This window comes from Ranitomeya variabilis, chromosome 5 (assembly GCF_051348905.1).
Source record: "Ranitomeya variabilis isolate aRanVar5 chromosome 5, aRanVar5.hap1, whole genome shotgun sequence".
Taxonomy (NCBI): Eukaryota; Metazoa; Chordata; class Amphibia; order Anura; family Dendrobatidae; genus Ranitomeya; species Ranitomeya variabilis.
The window spans coordinates 77,397,938-77,420,467 of record NC_135236.1 but is presented as its reverse complement, the minus strand read 5'-3'; the positions used below and the strand labels follow the sequence as shown (position 1 = coordinate 77,420,467).

Here is a 22,530-nt window from a genome sequence, read left to right as displayed (position 1 = left end):
TTTTAACCCTTATAACTTCCTATCAAAAAAAAATTTTGTTTCCAAAATTGTGCTGATGTAAAGTAGACATGTGGGAAATGTTATTTATTAACTATTTTGTGTCACATAACTCTCTGGTTTAACAGGATAAAAATTCAAAATGTGAAAATTGCGAAATTTTCAAAATTTTCGCCAAATTTCCATTTTTTTCACAAATAAACTCAGAAATTATCGACCTAAATTTACCATTAACATGAAGCCCAATATGTCACGAAAAAACAATCTCAGAACCGCTAGGATACGTTGAAGCGTTCCGGAGTTATTACCTCATAAAGGGACACTGGTCAGAATTGCAAAAAACGGCAAGGTCATTAAGGCCAAAATAGGGTGGGTCATGAAGGGGATAAAAAGACCAACACTAATGTTACTGCCATATAGTGACATATAGTGGTAGACACTAGTGCTGCAGAACATGTAAGAGATTACTGTACAGTCACAGATAGTGACTTACAGCTGACGTTCTTTTTTATTATTTATTATTTATTATTATAGCGCCATTTTTTCCATGGCGCTTTACTGAATCATATTTATTAAAACTTTTTCAGGTTAGACAGATAAACATAACAATTCCGCAAACAGAGCAGAGTAGATTAATAATACAATAAGAAAACAGACATACCAATGCAAGGGAGGGGGGGGGGAAGGGAGTAGGTACACATAGGTATACAACTGTAGATTATTTAGATCAAAGGTCTAAGCATAAACTAACCTACTAAAATACAGGTTCCTGAAAGTCAGCTGACGTTCTTTTTGATGGAATTATTCACTTTACCCATCTTTTCCATCTGGCCCAGACCAACATGACAACTCCAAGACTCGACTGCAGAGAATACAACAGACACATTTCACTTCTCATATTCCAGCACCGTCTCCATCTATTCCCAACCTGCACAATCTCCTTATCCTGTGGATACCCCAATACTGAGCCGCTGCTGCCGTATGTGTCCCTATTACTACACCTGCTCTGTGGTACTGTGTGTCCTCAAAATGGTAAATCAACAATCTAGAATATAGTAATGTCATGTGCAAGTGCCCTAAAAAGCAGAGCCCACATTTTGCCCCCTAGAAAGTAATAAATGCCCTTTGTGTGCCTCTTTGACAGTCACAATAACCTGAGTTCCCCTATAACAATAAGTGCCCACTTAACATTTAATAATGTCCCAAGTCTCCCCCCTGTACAGCTCCCCTCTACACAATATGTTGCTCTTTAATACATAGTATAATGACCCCTCGCTGTATAGCACCCCACACACAGCATACTGACCCCTTAGTAGCCCCTTAACTGTTTGATGGCTCCAACACTGTATGATGGCACCCACAGTATACAAAGATCCCACATTATCTTCCACACTGTATGATGGTCCTCTCACTGTAATCCCCACACTGTATGATGGCCCCTAAATAGCCTTCATATAGTATAGTGCACCAGATAGTCCTGAATATAGTATAATGCACTCCTCATACACCTCTATATAGTATAATGCCCTCCATATAGTATAATGCTCTCCTCATACGCCGCCATATAGTATAATGTACTCCCCATAGGCCTCTATAGTATACTGCACTCTCCATAGGACTCTATATAGTATAATACATTACATATAGGCCTCCAGATAGTATAATGCACTCTGACTATGACTTTATGCAGTATAATGCACTCCCCATAGGCAGACTTTATATAGTATAATGCACTCCCCATAGGAAGACTCTATATAGTATAATGCACTTATCATAGGCAGACTCTAAACAGTTTAATGCACTCCTGAAAGGCAGACTATATATAGTATAATGCACTCCCCATAGGCAGACTCTACATAGTATAATGCACTCCCCATAGGCAGACTCTATATAGTATAATGCACTCCCCATAGACCTGTATATAGTATAATGCACTCTCCAGAGGCAGACTCTATATAGTATAATGCGCTTCCCATAGGCAGACTATATAGTATAATGTGCTCCACATAGGCAGAGTCTATGTAGTATAATGCACATCAGACACAGATGGGGAATGGGCACGCTCATAGAGCTAACAGTAGCGTAGCTCCAGGCGTGCCCCTCAGAGCGCGGGGCCCGGGGCGACCGCCCCTTCTTCCACCCCTCTTCCATCCCTGTACCTAACCTAGTGCCTTTTAGGTAACATTAACCCATACCTTATGGGGCTTCTTTTCCCTTCTTCATTGCTGGACATTTTATCATTTTAGATCAGATGGGCCCATGCCTTACAGGGTGTTTTTAATTGCAGGACATTTTATCCTTTTAGGCCAGTTTGTCCCATGCCTCATGAGGTTTTTACCTTCTGCATTGCTGGACATTTTATCCTTTTAGGTCACATTAACCCATGCCATAAGGTTTTTTACTTTCTTCATTGCTGAACGTTTAACCCTTTTAGGTCAGATTGGCGCGTGCCTTAATTTTTTTACCATTTTCATTGCAGGAAATTTTATCTTTGTAGGTCACATTAGTTCATGCCTAATAGGGTTTTTTTTTACTTCCTTCTCTACAGAAAATTTTATTCTTTTAGATCACAGCAAGGAATAAGCAGAGAATAAAGTGTTGTCATAGCACAACCTGTAACTTTAAGGAGGTTCTCCACCTACGGCAACATTTTTTTTTCTTTTTTGTTTTTACTTGAATGCATGTATTTGGAACTAAAAACTATTATTTGTTTCAATGAAAATTTTGCATCGTATGGCTTTTACAGGCTCCTTTTTTACCCCCGCATGTTTAAAAAATGTTAATGAAACACCATTCCAAAAATTTATTTAAGCCAAAAAATACAGGCATTTAATTACCATAAGAATAAAATACTGTCCCCAAAGGTGGACAACGCCTTTAGGCACAGATAACGCCGCAAGTAAGTTCTAATACCAGAACTTGGAATCTGCAGGTATATATGAACCTCTTTTGTACAGTCCTCTATGGGGAGTACAACCTATGGACTCTTTCATTGTTGGACTTGGCAGACGTCTGTTCAGTCGTAGATACTGTGGTTGGAACCAACGGAAATGTCAACGTTTCCTGCTTTGTCCAAGTAGCTTTACATGCTGATTACTGAGTCTGGATTTATAATTTTTGTCAGGTTGAAATATGTTTTAGCAGCTTCTTGCCCATCACTCGCCCACTGGATTACCGCACCTAACACCAGTAATATATCAGGGGTGACTGATTAGCTGACTCACTAATGAATATGCCGAACAGATGAGCAAATCGATCCTTAAAAAGCTGGAAGTGTTGATTCTAGCAAATCTGAAATATTTGTGATTCATTTCCATCTGCATTATTCTATCTTCTTTTGATACCTGGAAGGGGTTAACATAGTAAAATAAATTATATGCACCTATCCTAGGCCCTTACCGATCTTATGCCACCACTGCTGCTCCATGGTCCTACGCAACCGTCTTTGTTTCTTCTGGTTAATAACTTGCTTAAGCGTCAGTCACATGGGAGAGAGTCATGTCATCATGTCGCCCTTACCAAAGTGGATGTGTGAGGAAGAACAAATACCAGTGTAGGGGTCTGGAAATCTGCAACAGATAGTCTGGGTGAGGGCCTTGGACAGGTGAGAATAATGTGTTCTATTACTTTATAACTAGTGATGAGTGAATGTGCTCAGATAAGGTGTTATCCGAGCATGCTCTGGTGCTTGCGGCTATTAGACAGCTTCAACACATGCAGAGATTGACTAACAAACATGCAATCCCTGCATATGGCAGTCGAACAGCCGCGGGGACTCGAACATACAGCTCTGGCAAAAATTAAGAGACCACCACATCAAAACCCTGTCATGGGCAGCCCAATCTCCCAATCTGAACCCCATTGAAAACCTTTGGAATGTAACCAAGAGGATGATGGATAGTCACAAGCCATCAAACAAAGAAGAAGTTACATTTTTGGGCCAGGAGCAGTGTGAAAGACTGGTGGAAAGCATGCCAAGACGCATGACAGCTGTGATTAAAAATCACGGTTATTCCACAAAATATTGATTTCTGAACTCTTCCTGAGTTAAAACATTAGTATTGTTGTTTGTTGAGGTCTGAAAGCACTGGGGTTTTTTTTTTGTTATTTTGACCATTTTTCTTTTTCAGAAAATAAATACAAAATTTATTGCTTGGAACTTCAGGGACATGTTGTCAGAAGTTTATAGAATAAAAGAACAATTCACATTTTACTCAAAAATATACCTATAAAGAGAAAAATCAGACAAACTGAACATTTTGCAGTGGTCTCTTAATTTTTACCAGAGGTGTATTATTCAAGCACGCCGAAGACACTCGGTTAGCACCCGAGTATCCCATCACGTTCGCTCATCACTATTTATAACCCTTTCCCTCCCATACATTTACTATATTTCAGGCTCTGGAGAGATTTCATAATATAATAAGTGTATTTTTATGGCATTCAGGGCATTTCGTTTTTTAACAAATGTTATTTGGATCATAACAGGTTTGCCGGCCCAACCGAACAAATCTACTGTAAATTAATTTTTGGAGATTGGCTCGTCATTCAGTATTAGTATTGGAATAATGTGCCATCTTAAAGGGAGTCTATGTGTAATGTTGAGAACCGAATGCAATGTGCAGCCAATGAACTATTTATTTCCCTCACTATAGCGGTAACTTGCAGTAGTTAAGCAACAGTAATTAAGAACAGTCTAAGCAGAGTAATCACAAGTAGATTATACAATATAGAACATATAACAAGTTTTAAAGTACAGTTAGAACGGCAGAAAAAGTCGTTCAGTGATTATACTAGTGTTCCTCTAACAGGGGTGATACACCATCCCTGTGGGAGCTACTACGTTGGCTCATCTTGCATCAATTGTCCTGGGGGGGTCACCAGGTTTTCCTGCTAGGCCATAAGTCCTCTTGACAAAGTCTACTAATGCACGTTGAGCCTCTTACATTCAAACTGACTCCCACCCAATCTGCTGTCCTAGCCCAGGCCGACCCCTGTACCATGCGTCAGTGCTGGAATCGATGGCCCGGCTTGCTTGTGTCCTCCTTTAAACATTGCAGGCATCCTCTTCTGGGCATAATCTCCTCAGGGGTCTTTGGTGCTTGACCGATGACGGCTGTCTCCTGGATCTGGGAAGAAGAGGGCTGGGCTCTGGATCTTGACTTGCATTGTCAGAGTTCTGAATCTTGACCGGCGCAAATCTGGGATTCAAGCATTGAATGCCGCAGTTTGCACTCTGAGTCTTAACCAGTGTAGAACGAGTCATCGGGTCTTAACCTGCATAGTGGGGGCTCTGGATCTGTTTTGGTATTATCTGGATCTCGTCTGCAAGTAGCCAGCACCCCACTGGTACATGCTTCCTGCTGCGGGCTGTCACTCTAGCTGCAGTTTCTTCTCTTGCGCATGTTTGCACCTCTCTCTCTGTACCAAAACCAGCTTTGGTTTGGCGTGCAGACCCTTTATATCCAGGTTTTCTGTCACCAGTGGCACCTAGCTGGGTGTCGCATCTGAACTCTTTTCCCAGCAACACTTCCTATTCTGGTTAGTTCCGCATGGCCCTGTCTCAACAGCAGGTGGCAGCCTTCTCACACCAATTATACACAGCGTCAGGATTTCTCAGGCGCATTGTCACCTCGTCTTACATTTGAGCTCAAACTGACAATATATAAACTAAGCCCATAGTTTTGTCAGAGATATAGAACCTATAAAAATTGCACCTTTAGTGTTCTCATTGATGACTCCATTCTACAAAAACTGATGTTTAATCAAACATGCTAATTAGGATGCTCGTTGCATCCTGGGTGTGGCAAAAAGGCTCAGTGCACTGTTCTGCCCACTGGTTTTGCATGCCACACCTTTTTCACTCGTGACTGACAGCACTAGCTTACCTAAGCTTTCCCTATAGACAGTTCTTGCTCCAAATAAGTTAGCGCTCTCAATCTCCAGTGATGGAAGTTGGTGGGTGCATGCAAAGCCAGTGGACAGAATGGTGCACTGAGCGCCTCGTCCACGCCCATAGTGCACCGAGCACCCTCATTAGCACATGCAATTAAACTTCAGTTTATGCAAAGCAGAGACAACAATTAGATCACTAAAGGTGGGGTTTTTTGTAGGAGCTATATCAACTACCAGGCGATGTGCTTAATATACCATTGATAGGGCAGACTCCATTTAACTCTTCCGGTAAGCAACATCTCCAGAATTAACCCTAATTATAATATCAAGAAACTCATTTGCCAAGAACTGGAGATGTAATAATATTAACAAGAATAGTGCCCTCAGCAGAGCCATAACATTAGAGAAAGTAGAATTTGCGTTTGCAACCAAGTCATAGGGCCTGGGGGTCCAATTGTCTCTCTGCCAAATAAAAAAAAAATAATATTATAATTGGCACATTATAGCTGGGAGGGGTTGGGCTACAGATTATTTATTAGGGACCCAGGAGTTTCAAGATACAAGCACAATGTAATTTCTCCTACAGGGATAATCAGACGATCTGACTTTTGAAGAGGAGCTGCCTTCTGAAGAGCATTATTGGCAACCATGGTTAACACATGGAAGCACCCTTGGATCAAATACCAAACTTGATTTCACAACATTAGTACAAATAATATAATCCGACAAGGTAAAATATAAGGGAGTTTAAACTCTGTAGCAGAAAACTTAGATCAAAATCAGAGGTCATCTTTTCAAAAAGAAGAGGAAAATGGCCACTATAATCAGAGGTGGTGTGTCAGCTCCAGGTGTGGGCACGGTGACTGTTGCTCTATGTTTCTAAATATCCAGCCACAAGAAGTGGGGAAGTGGCCACACATGCATGTGGATCTCTTTTTTTAAATTCTCATGATTTGCTGGCTCGGACGTCTCTATAAATCGCATAGTCTGTAGTAGATAGGGCCATTGTATAGAGGCTTCATGTTCATAAACTGGAAGATGGACCAGGCATTGTGTAAAATAAATAGACCATGTAGCATCAGTAACAAAAGACATTTCTCATGAAGGCCAGAATATAATTCTGACTTTTATTTGCAAGAAAGAAGACGCGTTTCAACCTTGACTTGAGGTTTTCATCAGGCTCATTTACTAAATCTAAAATAATAAATAATAATAAAACCATAAATTCCTTGTTAATTGGAGAAAGGCCCACAAACAGGTAACATACAAAATGCACATTCTCAATTTTTGTAATATTGAACATCACATGTACCTCCACTATGTGAAGCTGAGTCACTAATCCCCGACAAGCTGTGAGACAGGGTAATCAGAAGGTCCAAGGTCAGATACCAGGAGGGCTTATAGTACAGAGGGACAAGACAAAGGTGTGGTCAAGTAACAGTTTGGGGTCAAGTGCCAGGAGGGTATGTACAGATGAGGGGATAAGAGAAATGGATAGTCAGAGGCCAAGTCCAGGGTCAGATACCTGAGGTCAGAGAGCGTCAAGAGCAAAATGGATAACACACACAAATAATCAAAACAAATCAAGGTCCAGCAACAAGTTCAGGAAATCAGACACAGAGCAAAGCACACACATCACTGAACAAAGCTACAGCTGTCAATGATCTGCTTATAGCTAGCCAGCTAAATAGCTATAAAATTATCAAAAACGGGAAACCCCTGGAGGAAAGCCCATAGGCTAGGACAGATTTTATGCCTCCTGGATCTGACACGACTACCTGGCTATCCTTCTTGCCACCGAACAGTGGTTGACTCTGTGGCCCTTGCCCAGGGAGTCTTGTGTATGCCCAGATCCCTGTACAGGGGTTAAAAGATGAAGGCCAGGGCAACCAATGGATTCTGGGAAATGGAGTTGCTTGTTCCAAGCCTGTTCATGGTAGCCATTTTAGAGCTGTCAGATGATTACGAACAGTGCTTATGTGACAAGGCCTCTTTCTCGGGATGTCTGTTCCGGAGATGCTAATTGGCTTTGTTCTTTAGCAGTGCTTCTTCTGGACTCCATTAAGTTTCTGTTGTCATTAATAGATATGGTTTCTATCTGAAACCCAAACTCTGCTGTGGATGCTCTGCTTCATACCACAAGGCTGTAACTCCTCTACAAGCAGCTCTGGTTCTTTATCTTGGCTGCTCTAACACCTGGACTTTTATTCTGATTCAACTGTACATACGATCTCTGTACACCCAAATTGTGCACACACGATCAATGCAGACACAATTTCTGCACACACAATCTCTGGACACCCAATCTCTGCACACACAATCTCTGCACATAAATGTATATTCAAGAACAAAAGTGAACATACCCTTTCAGTATGTATCTCCTTTCAGGGCAGTTGGGTAGCATTAGCCGAGAAGGAGCCGTATATGTGTATAGTGGGATTAAAAATAATTATTACCCTACTATTAGGTACAGTGCCTTCAATCATAGCATGAAATAGAAAAGTAGTATTTAGCTTAGTTCCTGTATAGCAATGAGTTCCTATATCTAACGATATCTTTTCAGAGCCATCACCTGTTTCTTTTGCAACCGCTGCACCTGAAGTTCCTGTCTGGGATGTATCGAGCTTCTCCCTTGTGGATGGACGTATTGTACTATCCAAAGGTGAAGAACAGGTAAATAGTTATGTATGATCCAGGGATTCCATCACTAGGGATCCACATTTTTATCCTTCCTCCTTGACCATTGGCTATTTACATGTGGTCATTGTGTGTTATGGTGGTGGCTCATGTTCATACAGATGTGGCCAGTGTACACTGTGTGTCCGGTATGTGTTTAATAGTCATCAACCTTCCTGCCCTTGGAATGATTGGCACCAAGAGTCTGTTATCTGAATCAATCATTACTACATTCTTATGGCTGACATTAAGGCTTGATTATCACACTGCGGATGATGGATAACGATGAACCCATGTCTGTAGGTAGAGAGGCAAGAGCCACACAATTTTTCAGGTAAATGGAGGTATTAAAATCAAATCATGTGACCATTGGCTACCATATGCAGGATTGGTTTAGGCCCCCTATGGTAGACACAACGTCAACAGCTTGCCTTAGCACAGTTAATTCTTAATTCCCGGCTTAAAAATATGCATCACCTTGGAACAGAGTTTTGGAGGCCATAACATGCACAACTTACATTTCGAGCCTCCATCACCCAATTATTGCTGATTGATAAAAGAAGTCTTAAAGGTATATTCCCAAACAGGCAAGCTATCCCCTATCCTTACTTGCAGATAGCTGATGGTCTGCTTGCACCAGTCATCTTGAGAATGGAGTTCTGAATCCCAAGAATGGGGCTTCTCATTTATGTCTTGAGTGGAGCCGAGGTTCTCCATTTATTGTCTTTGGGACTGCCGGGAATAGCTGTGCTTGGTAGACTCACAGGCAATGAATAGGGCAGAATTTGCCCATGCGCTCCTACGTTGTGTTACAGACAGGCTGCAGAACACCATTCTCAGGTTTTCAGAGCTTTAATATCGGGAACCCTGAGGATCCTAGCAGGCCAAATTCTTTAACCTTATCACAGACTCTACAAATCTTGATATTATCTAATAGAAAAAAAGAAGTTCACCAGCATCCATGCAATAACAGGAAAATCATTTCTTTGGGCACTATTACATAAACTACAGCACATTTTGGCTTTCAGACAGGCCTTTTTGTAGTGCAATACAAATTACATATACACAAAATATTATACAAAGGTATGTTGGCAGGAGTTATACTAGTCACACAAAGAAATCCAGGAACCAGGGCACCAGATGTCCTCCTAGAAAGGCATATGGTGACCTGGTTCCTTGTTTCTCTGCATTGCTACAACCTTGTGGAGGGTTGCAGCCAGTGTGCACAGACCACAAAGTGGTGCATGGGACTTATCTATTATACTAGTCATACAGTTATTATAAAAACTACATACACCCTATTTGAATTTTATGTTTTTTTGTATCAAGATCAAATAATTAGAAAAAAATATGGTCATTAGTAGGTCTTAAAATTAGACAAATACAACCTCAGGTAAACAGCAATAGATGTCAAATTACACCATGTTATAATTTATTAACCAAAAATAGGCCAAAATGTGGAAAGTGTGTAAAAAAAAAAAGTAAATACATCCTTACTGCTTCTATTGGTTTTAAGAGGGTAAGTAGCAACCAGGTGAAGCTAATCAAATGCAATTCATAGTTCTTCAGCAAGCGCCTCTATAAAAGCAGAACTTTTAGCAATTTGCTGGTCTGGGAACATTCAGGCGATTGTTAATACAATGCGCAGGAAGAAAGACATCAGCAAAGATCTCAGAGAAGCAATTGTTGCTGCCCAACAGTTTTGGAAGGGTTATCAGGCCATTTACAAATATTTTGGACTCCATCATTCTAGAGTGAGAAAGAATATTCATAACTGGAAAACATTGAAGACAATTGAAAATCTTTCCAATTGAAGGTCTGATTCTTAAAAGGTTTTAAAATTGGGTTTTTCTTATGACTGTACTTAATTTTGCTCATGTTTGTTGAAATTCATGCCATACATAAAATTAATAGAGCAATTAGTGATTAGAAACTGTGCTCACAGAAATACAGTGGTGGCATGTAACCCTTAGCCCCCAACCTTCCCAGATATAGCGAGATCCAATGGACCTAAATGCTTATCTGACCAACAGCTATTATGTTCGACTCCCCCATAAATAAGCATGGCAAACCATGCTCGGATGGTTTTTAAACGGGGGAGAGAAATTAATGCATCATGCCTAACTCATCTTTCCTCCACCATTGGAAAAAGGCGAGCGCTCCCATCAGTAAAGTCACTTATCAAATTATTGAAAATTATCTAATGTGTTTTGGCACATTTACCTTTTCTAAGGAGCTTTTGACACTGCATCCTTTGCCTCGTTCAGTGGTCCCATTGGGGCTGACGTCCAAACCCCTACAAAATGTTTTTATACTATAGTGGTGCAGATGGAGTCATCGTGTGCTCTGTCGTACATCATTTTCAGGGAAATGTGGACAACCAGATGTAGTAGACTGCGCCTCGGTGCCCACTTCCAGTAGGTATATACATCCGAAACCTGTTTTTCAGGGGGTTCAGACGTAAGACCCAATGGGACTACTGAACGTGGTGAAGGATGCATTGTGAAAGCACCCTTACTCCCAAACTGCGCACAAATTTACAAAAACTTTGCAGATAGTTCAGTGCAAAATCAAGATAAATCAACACAAAATTAAGTATTTTTGAAGGAGCTATGATTTCTAGTATTTCCATGCTTCGCAGTTAGGTGTGTTTTCTTTTATCATAGATATGCCAGGTTCAAATCCAACCAGGTCAACTTATCCTTGGCGTTTCTATGTTCTCTTAGAATTTATGTCCCGAAAAAAAAAATTTGGCCAAATCCACTGATTCCGTCAGGATCAGCAGATCATCTAATGTGAATAGGCGTCACCAAACTGTCCCTCAGTGGCAAATGTTGGGGGAAAGAAGGATCGGACTTGTTGGATTTTAACATGCTCAACCCTTGGCGTTAACATGCTGCCAGAGGACCTGTTTGTAAAAAATCAGTATATTGATTCATGCTCCATAATAATTGCATGTGTATATGCTAAATATGCACAGCATTATCAGAAGGTGCTAAATTTAAAGGACTTCTTCTCACTCTTAGGATGCATTTCGCACCCGGAGTCGTACAGGAAGTTGTGTGTCCAACAATGACGTGGCACAGATAGACAAGGTGGACACAGGTAAGGCTCATATAATGACATATATTTAGCTATATGATAAGCTGCAGATTATTCCTTGAGTCTATAGATATATTACAATGCTGTGAGACTTCCAGTAATGTGCAGGTAGGTAAATGTAGAATGACAGATGGAGGGTTAGCGCAGCCAAGCACATTGAATTTACCACTTCCTTCCTGCCGGAAGCGGACGATTAGAGAACACTTCATCAGCGTTAATAGTGTTGTCTGGTTTCCAATATCTGTATGTACATATTAGGAACTCGTATATCTAACCTGCAACACTCAGAACTGTGCATAGATAGACTCTAGGTCTCCTTAGTAACTGCTGCACACAGATTACTCCAATGTGTGATCTGGGCAAAAAAGCAAGAAATTACATTAAATGAGGTGTTTGGTGAAAATAAGTTATCAATCATCGATCTACAGGATAGGTGATAACTTATAGATTTGTAGGGGTCTGATCTATAACCTGCTCCCCGTCACTGATATGGCAGGAGGAGCTAGAAAAAGTGAGTGGTTTTGCAAGAGTGTTGACATTTTTTTTATTGCTGAGCAAGGCCTAGTGTCACGATACTAGTGGATACAACTGGACACCAGTGGCTAGGTCAAAGAGACTGCAGACACAATGGTTTGAACAAGCAAGATTGTATTTGTGATCTGAATGCAATATAGCATGTAAGTCCAGATAAATGTTCAGTCAATCTGATAAACAGTAATAGCAGAGCTGATACTCTGCGACACAGCATGCAAAGTCACTGAGCAATGAGTGCACAAGACACAGTCTCTTGCAGAGCAGAGGAACACACTAGCTGGCTGGAGTTCTTACTTCACCGCAGGTGTGGTCAGGCAGAGGTTTCTGAAGTCAGGTGTTTAGCAATCACTTGGTCAGCAGGCAGGGATCCAGACGTGCAGGTTGGCAGAGGACTCCACCGTTAGGAAAGGACCCACAGGGATCGTAAGTCCAGGCTTGGGACTGCAGAGGAACAAGGTCCAAAACATAATACACAAGCAATGAAACAGAGCAGGTGCTGGCTTTTTATACAACTTTGGCAGGAAGCAAGATGGCCGACGTGAAACATCAAGATCCATGTTAACTAAGGGCAAGTCTAAGGGCAAGAGAAACAGATTCCAGGACTAGATACTGACACCTAGGGAACGTCACGGAGACCAGGTAGTGACCTGGCCCGTAGATTCATTGCCACTTGGGAGAAGTGGGCTAGTGTAGACTCGCCGGGGCAGCTTGCGGGCTACCACTGAAGTGATTTTGGATAAGTACTTTGTCCGCCTGAGGAAGAGTTGGTTCAAAGTTGTCTCATGGTGGTTTTAATAGTATGGAGTCAATTTGGGATGGGTGCTGCAAGACTCTTAACCAGTGGAATATAGGAGAAGCAGTGAATCTTAAGTTTAGGAGAGACTTGTGATTACCATGTAGCAGAAAGGTGGTTCTCCTGAAGCCTATAAGGTTGGTACAGTCCTGAGGTGTAATGAGCTGAACACGACAGTTCAAAACTGTATAAGTTGTGCTCAGTAAAAGAATAGTGCCAACTAGAGCATACATACCGAACCTCCTGGAGAGTCTGGGAGGTTCACTGGAAATAGGGTGATGTTTTGGACTTCAAGGAGAGCTGCTGGAACCTTATTGAAGTATGTAATTTAGGAAAGTTTCTTGTGCCCCACCGGAGAGGCAAGAACCAGGCCATTAAATGAGTGAAAAATGGGCATGCAGTGGTCAGAGAGCGTCTTAGGAGATATGTTTCTGTTTTCCTTAATGAGTATGTACCCCAGAAAGCTGGCAATCTGTGTGTGTGCATGTGTTAGTACAGAGGACGCAGGGCTCACAGGAATTCTCTATGAGTCCTGGCAGCCAGGGGTGTACATGGCATCACAGCAGAAGTCCTAATAGCACATACCCATACTAAAAAAAATAAATATATATATATATTCAGAGGATTAGGGGGTCACAGCACATAGGCGACGTCACTGAAGGGCGCATCACCAAACTTTTAACGGTAGAGAGAGGGAAGTGTTGTGACACCAGTAATTTTGCCCCTATTTTGGCCCTATTTTGCAGGGTGGGTGGGAGGCCCGGTGTTTATGCTCATAATGGCAGTGTGGACTGCCACTATTAGTGATACACCAGTTTTTAACATGAGTGAGTGTTACATATGTTTTCTGGACATTTACAGGATTTGCAGTACTAGCAATTGACAGCGAATCGATTTGCATCAAATGGAATTTTGGGGAAAAATTTGTTGCACCAAGCAAATTCCAATTTCAAAAGATTCACTTATCTCAAGACAAAACGTATCCACCATCTCAGCATCCCCTTTGATAGGAGACTTGACAGATTTCCTATAAAATCACTTCAATATGAACCAAATATGAAAATGAGAGCCATGTTCCTAGTATAGGATACAGTAGGTCTCAAAGTATGGCAGATCTGCCACAATGGCTGATTCAATTAACCCATATTGCCTGTTTTTCCCTTAAGGGACAGATGCTGCTCCTGATGAAAATACAGAAGCCGATACAAAGAATCAACATAATAATGTAAAGGTAATATGGCACCTTCTACTGTTCATACTTGGCTATTTTGATGCAGTTTACGTATTTCAATCGAATGCAGATATTAAGATGAGAAATTACTTGACAGCTTTACGTTACTTCCTACAAAATGTGTTTACTACGGAAGGAAGTATTTACCACTGGGGATATCACTGCGAAGAAGTTGCAGTGGAGCCACAAATTTTACCTTTTCCAACGCACAGGGCTAAATTCTCATTGATATCTCCATCATGAATTCACATGGATCTGATATTTGTCACACCGGTAACTTGAATGACTTCTCAGTGCCATCCTACTCACTGCATTCACCGCTCTGCTTCTCCCAGTGTCAGGCCATAGTGGAGAACTACTAACCAATGAAGAAAGTGAAGGAGTAGAATCAGAAATATTAGAATAAAAATATATTGTATTACAATAGTTTAAAACAGCACATCACAAAGTGGTATTCAATAGGATTCCATATGTTGGGGTGCAAGTCACAACAAAGCTAGAAGCAGATATCACCACCAGGTAAAGGAATGCCCAGATATAAAATTACTTATGTCCATAATAATGACTATAATATATATCAAACTACAAGTATATCTGGCTAAATTCCTAATACCTGTGCTAATGCAAGAAGAAATTCAAAAAGAAATGTCCAAAACAAAAGAGCAAAAAAATCACCAATAATAAATAACCTATCTAAATATATATTGAGATTTGCAAAAAATGTAAGTAAATTCTAAATAGCTAGATATACGCCATGCTCAGTGAACATAACAAAAGTGCAGTACTTAATTCTATCAATCCCCAATCGTAGGACATACAATAAGAAAGCTATAAATAAATAAACATCAATAACTACCTATAGTCATGTTGAACGGGGGAAGGATAACCTACTCGAACACACCTTTCGCGCGTTTCACCGCCTCTGCAGTTTCATCCTCCAAAATTCCTCGCAACTGCTTCCAAGTCAAAATTCTGTGCTGCAATACCACCATTCTGGATTACAAAATTAGACACTCCCTATTCACTTTTATGCAAGCGTCATTAATTTTCTCCACCGAACGAGCAGCCCACCAATTTTTTCTTCGAACTATTTCTGGCCATAATGTAATCAACCCTGAGAATGACATCCAGAGGCGCAACAAACAGGGCTGGACTGGCCATCGGGCAGTTCTGGCATTAGGGCCGGTGGCAGTAGTGGGCCACTTGAGTGTTCCGCTGTCAGCACACTCCCCCGCGCTGTCAGCACACTCCCCCCGCTGTCAGCACACTCCCCGCCCCGCATTCAACTATCTTGGCGTCATAGACGCTGGTAAGTTGAATGCAATGATGTCGCTCCCTCTCCCATCATTCCCCGCTCTGCCTCTGACACTGCGGGTGCGCCATGACGTCATATCATCGCGTACCTGCTGTGTGTCAGGCGGGCAGACTGCAGCCACTGAGATCGGAGCCGGGAGCAGCGCGGGGCACGAGGAGAGGTGAGGAGAGTGTTTTTTTGTTGTTGCTTTTTTTTAATATATCAATAAGTGATAACTGGATTGTGGGGATATTGGGGGGGCTGTATTACATTCTATGGGGGCTGTGCTGTATTACATTCTATGGGGGCTGTGCTGTATTACATTATATGGGGGCTGGCTGCATTACATTCTATGGGGGCTTTGCTGTATTACATTCTATTGGGGCTGTGCTGTATTACATTCTATGGGGGCTGGCTGCATTACATTCTATGGGGCTGGCTGCATTACATTCTATGTGGGCTGGCTGCATTACATTCTGTGGGGGCTGGCTGCATTACATTCTAAGGGGGCTGGCTACATTCATTCTATGGGGGCTGGCTGCATTACATTCTATGGGGGCTGTGCTGTATTACATTCTATGTGGGCTGGCTGCATTACATTCTATGGGGGCTGGCTGCATTACATTCTGTGGGGGCTGGCTGCATTACATTCTAAGGGGGCTGGCTGCATTCATTCTATGTGGGCTGGCTGCATTACATTCTATGGGGGCTGGCTGCATTACATTCTATGGGGAAGGGCTGTGTTATATTATGTGGGGGCTGTGCTGTATTACATTCTATGGGGGCTGTGCTGTATTATATTCTATGGGGGCTGTGCTGTATTATATTCTATGGGGGCTGTGCTGTATTACATTCTATGGGGGGGCTGTCTTACATTCTATGGGGGAGGGCTGTATTACATTCTATGGGGGGGCAGCGGGCTGTATTACATTCTATCGGGAGGGCTGTATTACATTCTATGGGGGCTGTATTACATTCCCTGGGGGCTACATTATATTCTATGGGGGCTGTATTATATTCTATGGGGAGGTGGGCTGTATTATATTCTATGGGGGGCTGTATTACATTCTATGGGGTGCTGTATTATATTCTATGGGGCACTGTATTATATTCTATGGGGCTGTATTACAGTCTCTGGGGGCTACATTATATTCTATGGGGGGCTGTATTATATTCTATGAGGGGGCTGCATTATATTCTATGGGGTGCTGCATTATACTATATGAGGAGGGCTGGATTATATTCTATAGAGGGGCTACATTCTATGGGGGGCTGGATTATGCTCTATGAGGGGGCTACCATATATTATATATGCAGGGGCTGCATTATACTATATGAGGGGGCTGCATTATATTATCTGGGGGTTACATTATACTCAGGGGGCTACAATATATTCTGTGGGGTGGCTGCATTATACTCTGGGGTGGCATCATTATACTATATGTGGGCTGCGTTATACTGTATTGAGGACTATGGGGAATACATTATACTATATGAAGAACTGTGGGGTGCATTATACTATGGGAAGTGAATTGTACTACATGGATGACAATGGCGGGGCATTATACTATATGGAGCACTATGAGGAATGTATTATACTATTTGGAGGACTGAGGAGAGTATCATACTATATGGAGGACTGTGGCAGTACATTATACTATATGGAGGACTGAGTAGTGTATTATACTATATGGAGGAATTGCAGTGTATTTTAATATATGGAGGACTATGAGGAGTGTATTATACTATATGGAGGGCTGAGGAGTGTATTATACTATATGGAGGAGTGAATTATACTATATGGAGGACTGAGGAGTGTATTATACTATATGGAGGACTGAGGAGTGTATTATACTATATGGAGGACTGAGGTGCAGATTATAATATATGGAGGACTATGGGGTGTATTATACTAAACAAGCAAAATGCTGCCTATTCATGGAGTGATTGGATTATATATATGGGAACAGAAATCCTTGTTTTCAGTAGCACATCGCCGGTGTAAACTGTCGATGTGCTGCTGATAACATGATACTGTATGGGGACAGATTGATCTAATTGTGATTGTTCTGTTCCCTTCATTCTTTCTCAGTTGGTGTAGAGGCCGAGAAACAAGCGAATTACTTCAGTATTGTCGATCACACTCGTTTAGCGGCCTGAGATCAGCACATGTAAACATAACAGAAATGCTTCGCAGGGAGACCAGGCAAGGATGATGACAGATGTAGTTAGCACCCGGCACCTAGGAATGGCGCTAACGCTACTGCTTTTCCCAGCGCCAAAGCATTTAATTCTGGTATGTGTAATGATTTTTAGGGTTGATGTCACCTGCGTAATGTCAGCTGCTATCAATCCCTGGTGTAAGTAATGGAGAGGTGTCTATCAGACACCCCCACTACTAGCCCAGACCTGGAGAGACCCATCGACTATGAAGAGTGGTGACGGTAGTAACAATACCGCTCTTCACAGTCGCCGAGCTCAGCGCAAGACCTGGAATCTCTGAAGAGCGGTGACGTTACTGATGTCACCGCTCTTCAGAGTCACCGGGTCTCGTGCTGCGCAGCGGAACCAAAAGTGGCTGTAGGCAAAGTTTATGGAGCATCAGAATGAGGTTCCATAGCCTTTGGTTGTCTCAATCCCTTCATTATCTACGAGATCCAGTTATGTAGGTAAAGTAGCGGCTTTTCTTGGTACTGCAACTAAAAGCGATAAATAGGACTGAGCTGTAACGCTGGATACAGCTGTGATTATATGTTATATAGTCGTGTTACACTCCCCTCACTTCTTGTAACCTACAAGTGTACAAAGATATTATATAGTCACCATGTGACAAGTGGGCCTGTGTAACTTCAAATGCCAGGGCTGAATTTTAATCCCAGTCCGGCCCTGGCAACAAATCATGTTTTATATCCCTAATTAATTCCCTAAAAGGGCAAATCACCAGATCGTTTCCTCCCACATGCAAGACTAAAATGTCTGAGGCCCTATCCAAAGAGCACTACGATGTACCTCCTGTAAGACTCTGTTCCAACCCATACCTTGGAAACTGAGCCACCTGATCACTGCAACCCTTCAAGAAAAAACGAGCTGTCTACCCTCTTTTCTTACGCCAGCCTGGAGAGCTCCCCAGTAAAGGTAAGAGTGGCCTAGAATCCGTATCAAAAAAGCGGATCCAGCCCTGTAATAAAACACAACCAAAGACAGTCAACTTAAAATAATAATTAGTGACACCTGAAATCGACCTCCTCCCACCTCCAATTATGAATATCACCTTTCAACTAGTCGCTGAGATCTAATGTAAGCCCGATAACGCTGAGACTACCAATGCGCTGAACAATCTCCAGTGTTAAACCACAATCCGCAGCCATTGTCGCAGTCCCAACCCGAAAAGAATGTGGCGCGAAATGAGAAGAATCTAACCCTATGGCACTCAAACACCTCCGAAATATATTGGTAAATTGGGACCTCGATAAAAAGGAACCATCTTCATGACATAATAAAGGACCATCTTGCTGAGGCCTAAAAGCATTAAAGCCTTCCAATTCCAGTGGAATTTTATATCAAGGGGGGGAATCCTAAAGCCTTCTTCAAAACCTGCTATCAACAACTTCGCCTTTTTCTGTTTGAGAAATTTACTTAGCATCACGGTTAGTTTCACCCGCGTCACTCCCATGGGTATAACTGGTACGTGTTTTTGCCTTGTTCCTCCTTAAACATCTAGCGGCACCATGTGAAGGACCACTGCAATGTGAGCAGAGATGCTTAAATTGGCAGTTTTCTCCAAATTTACACTGACTTTCATTAAATTTACAGTATAAACTCGACTTTTGAAGTCCTGTTTCACCTGATTGACTTGACTGGCTGACTTGACTCCTAGTCTGACTTGACTGGCCGACCCAACCGGCCCCCCTTTGGAAGGAATGCCCATACCTAGTAGGGGGCTTCACCGCAACCAAAGATCTATATCCTTTTGCTCCCATCTTATGGCGGGACCAACAGCTTTACGCTGACAAAACTGTCATACCTCAGCCAAGCTTGCCCCCCGTTGACCCTATAAGCCTCCCCAATAGAATCCATATAACAGAAAAAAGGAGAGCAGTTCTCAGGCGCCTTTTCCAATATGACTCTGGCCAAAATGAAAAGGCCTGAAGCCAGTCTGAGGAATCAAGCGCCATTTCCGCTTGTATTCCTCTTCCTTTTCACCATCATCTTTTTTACCTATATCTAAATTGAATTTTTCCAGCGGTAACAGATAAAAAATACTTGACGTACTCGTCCTTCCAAAATTTTCTCTTACTTCGTTTTTAAGATGCATTCGAAGGGGACCTTCAAAACAAGCATATGCCTCCCCGTGTACCCTATCATCAAGATGAATCCTATCATCCTTCTCCTTTTCGGTGTGAACGGATACCTAGAATGAGTCAGAAACACGCCCTATGCCCCCATTTTTTATTCCCTCTCAGGCTGCTAATTTGAGGACTAACCCATTCGGCAAGATGAGCACAGATTGCCCTACTCCCATCCAAACAGATTAGCAAATCCCTGACATTTGTGGAACAGGCTGCTACGAGAGGTGGTGAGTTCTCCTTCAATGGAAGTCTTCAAACAGAGGCTGGATAGACATCTGTGTGAGATGGTTTAGTGAATCCTGCGTTGGTCAGGGGGTTGGACACAATGACCCTGGAGGTCCCTTTCAACTCTAACATTCTATGATTCTATGTAATCTGAGAACCGCACGATGTAGAGGCTGAGACCCTGATACCAGCAACGTATAACTTACGAGGCTATGTTTTTCTTTTTAAATAAAATCAGCAGTTTATCAGCAGGAGATTATCACTACAGGACTTAGTATCTTGTGCCACCTAGTCCAATCACACCCCAACCAGTGATTGGCACCTTGCTGACAATATACAGTGTACACAATCAGTGGTGTAGGCGGGGTTATACAGAGCTCAGCATTCCGAGCTCTGCTAGATCTGCAGCAGAGAAAACTATGATTGTATCAAAATGACAGCAAGCAGCCCAGTAAGTGACATATTGCTGGAATCAGGGTTTCTGCTCATACATTATGCTGATCTCAGATTACACAGCAAAAACCTGGTGACATTTTCTCCTTAAAGGTCATGGACACCTTCGAGTACCTTTTTTTTTCTTCAAAAATATATACATATTTGGTGAAGAAGCATTTTTGCAATAGGAATTTATATTATTTAGAATATTAGCCCGTTTGGCTTCTACATCCTCTCTGTATCAAAGTACATGGCAGACTACAGAATGAGTTACCAGTAAATAAGTCAGTGAGCTTGTCTGATGGCAGGGTCTGTAAGCATTATCACTTTTCTTTGAAAGTAAAACTTTGATTTGGATATGTACTGGCTTTAAAAGTGATTCAGAAGAAGACCCTGCTGTCAGACGAGCTCACTGATGGATTCACAAGTATCTCTTTCTGTAGCCTGCCATGTACTGTGATACATAGAGGCTGCAGATGGTACACAATTTTGAAAGAAACCCAATTGAAAAAAAAAAAGACAAGACTGAGCTAAGGTTCATGCTATAATACTAATTGTTGTATAACTGTACTACGTGATCTCCCCAGGGATTAATTCTGAAGAGGAAAAAAAAGAAGAACAGAAAGAAGACAGGGATAGCACCGCTACAGCTGGAAGAAAGGTAGTCAAGTCACATCAGTACATACAGGATATGGACTCCAACCTGACAGCATTATGTGCCAGACTTAATAAATCAGAAAATGATCTATAGTTTAAGGTTTTAATGTTGCAAGTATTTAAAAAAAAACATTTGCAAAGATTTTTTTTTATTTCATGCTATGATCTTTATTTAAAAAAAAATTGTAATCTTGCAATATTTACACTTGCCACAAGGGCCGTTTTAGACTCATTCGTTCCTGTCCTTTCTGGAAGAGTTTTCAGCAGGCTCCTGACCAGCAGAGGATTGCAGTGACAGGTAACACCTCTATAGACATCTGATAACACAGGATGCACCAATCACAATAGAAGATGTCACAGCTTTGCACACACATATTAGATGCTTCAATACAAAAGAGTCAGTCTATTGAATCGGAGCCTGAGTCAGTCTATTGCTGCTAATGTATATGCGCAATGCCTGAAAAAAAAACAGGACTTACGAGTGTAAATTAACCTTAGTATGTGTGAAGATTGCAACAATTTTACTTTTTTTTTTAATAAAGACTGTGATGTGGGGAAAAAGAAACATAAACTTGAACACAAAAACCTGATTTAAACAGTAAGTCAATTTCTGATTAAACATTTCCTTTAAGGCTGGGGCCTACCAGCCATTTATAAACTTTGCACCTGCAGCAGAAGTGATCCATAAGGCTATGTACACACGTTCAGCATTTGCAGCAAAAAAAAAGTGATGGTAGAAAAAATTGATGCCTTTTGACGTGTTTTTGCATGCTTATTTGATGCATATTTACATTCATTTTTTCCCATTCATTTGAATGGTTGAAAAACTCTGAAAGAATTGACTTGCTGCAAATTTGAGAAAAAAAAAGGTTCAAATCCACAAGGAAAAGATAAGCTGGTTGTGCATTAGATTTCAGAAGTCTTATTTACGTTGCTGGTACTGTAAAACGTTGCATTTTTTTTCCATGGTAAAAACAAGAGGATAAAAAAATGGGGTAAAAATGTAGAGCGTGAGCAAGCCCTAAAAGTGCACCTTGTCTTCAAAAAACCATATTATTATGCCGTTATTAACTATCTAACTTCTGCTTGAATTAGCTAGCAAATAATTAACTATATTTGTTACATTACTAAATCTCGGCTTTATAGACCTGTAGGTACACCGTGTGATCCTAGCGGAAAAAAATTCTATTTAACAGGATATGTTAGAGTATCATTATTTTTACGAATCCGTGAGAAATAGAAATAATTCCTTGTGTCTCCATATGAATGTGGAGGCACATAGAGATACGATATGGCTCCATAGAGGTCCTATGGGCATCAATTTTTATAGACAATAATATTG

General features: G+C 41.5%; 1 protein-coding gene across 1 annotated transcript in view; it reads left to right on the top strand.

The window, feature by feature from the left end:
* The window catches only part of RASAL3 (RAS protein activator like 3), a 60,070-nt gene that overhangs the window by 5,915 nt on the left and 31,625 nt on the right, over window positions 1–22,530 (top strand). The window contains exons 2-5 of the mRNA XM_077262330.1: window positions 8,456–8,565; window positions 11,595–11,673; window positions 14,164–14,228; window positions 21,119–21,192. Of these exons, the coding sequence (XP_077118445.1) occupies window positions 8,456–8,565; window positions 11,595–11,673; window positions 14,164–14,228; window positions 21,119–21,192 (328 nt within the window). The remainder of the gene's footprint in view (window positions 1–8,455; window positions 8,566–11,594; window positions 11,674–14,163; window positions 14,229–21,118; window positions 21,193–22,530) is intronic.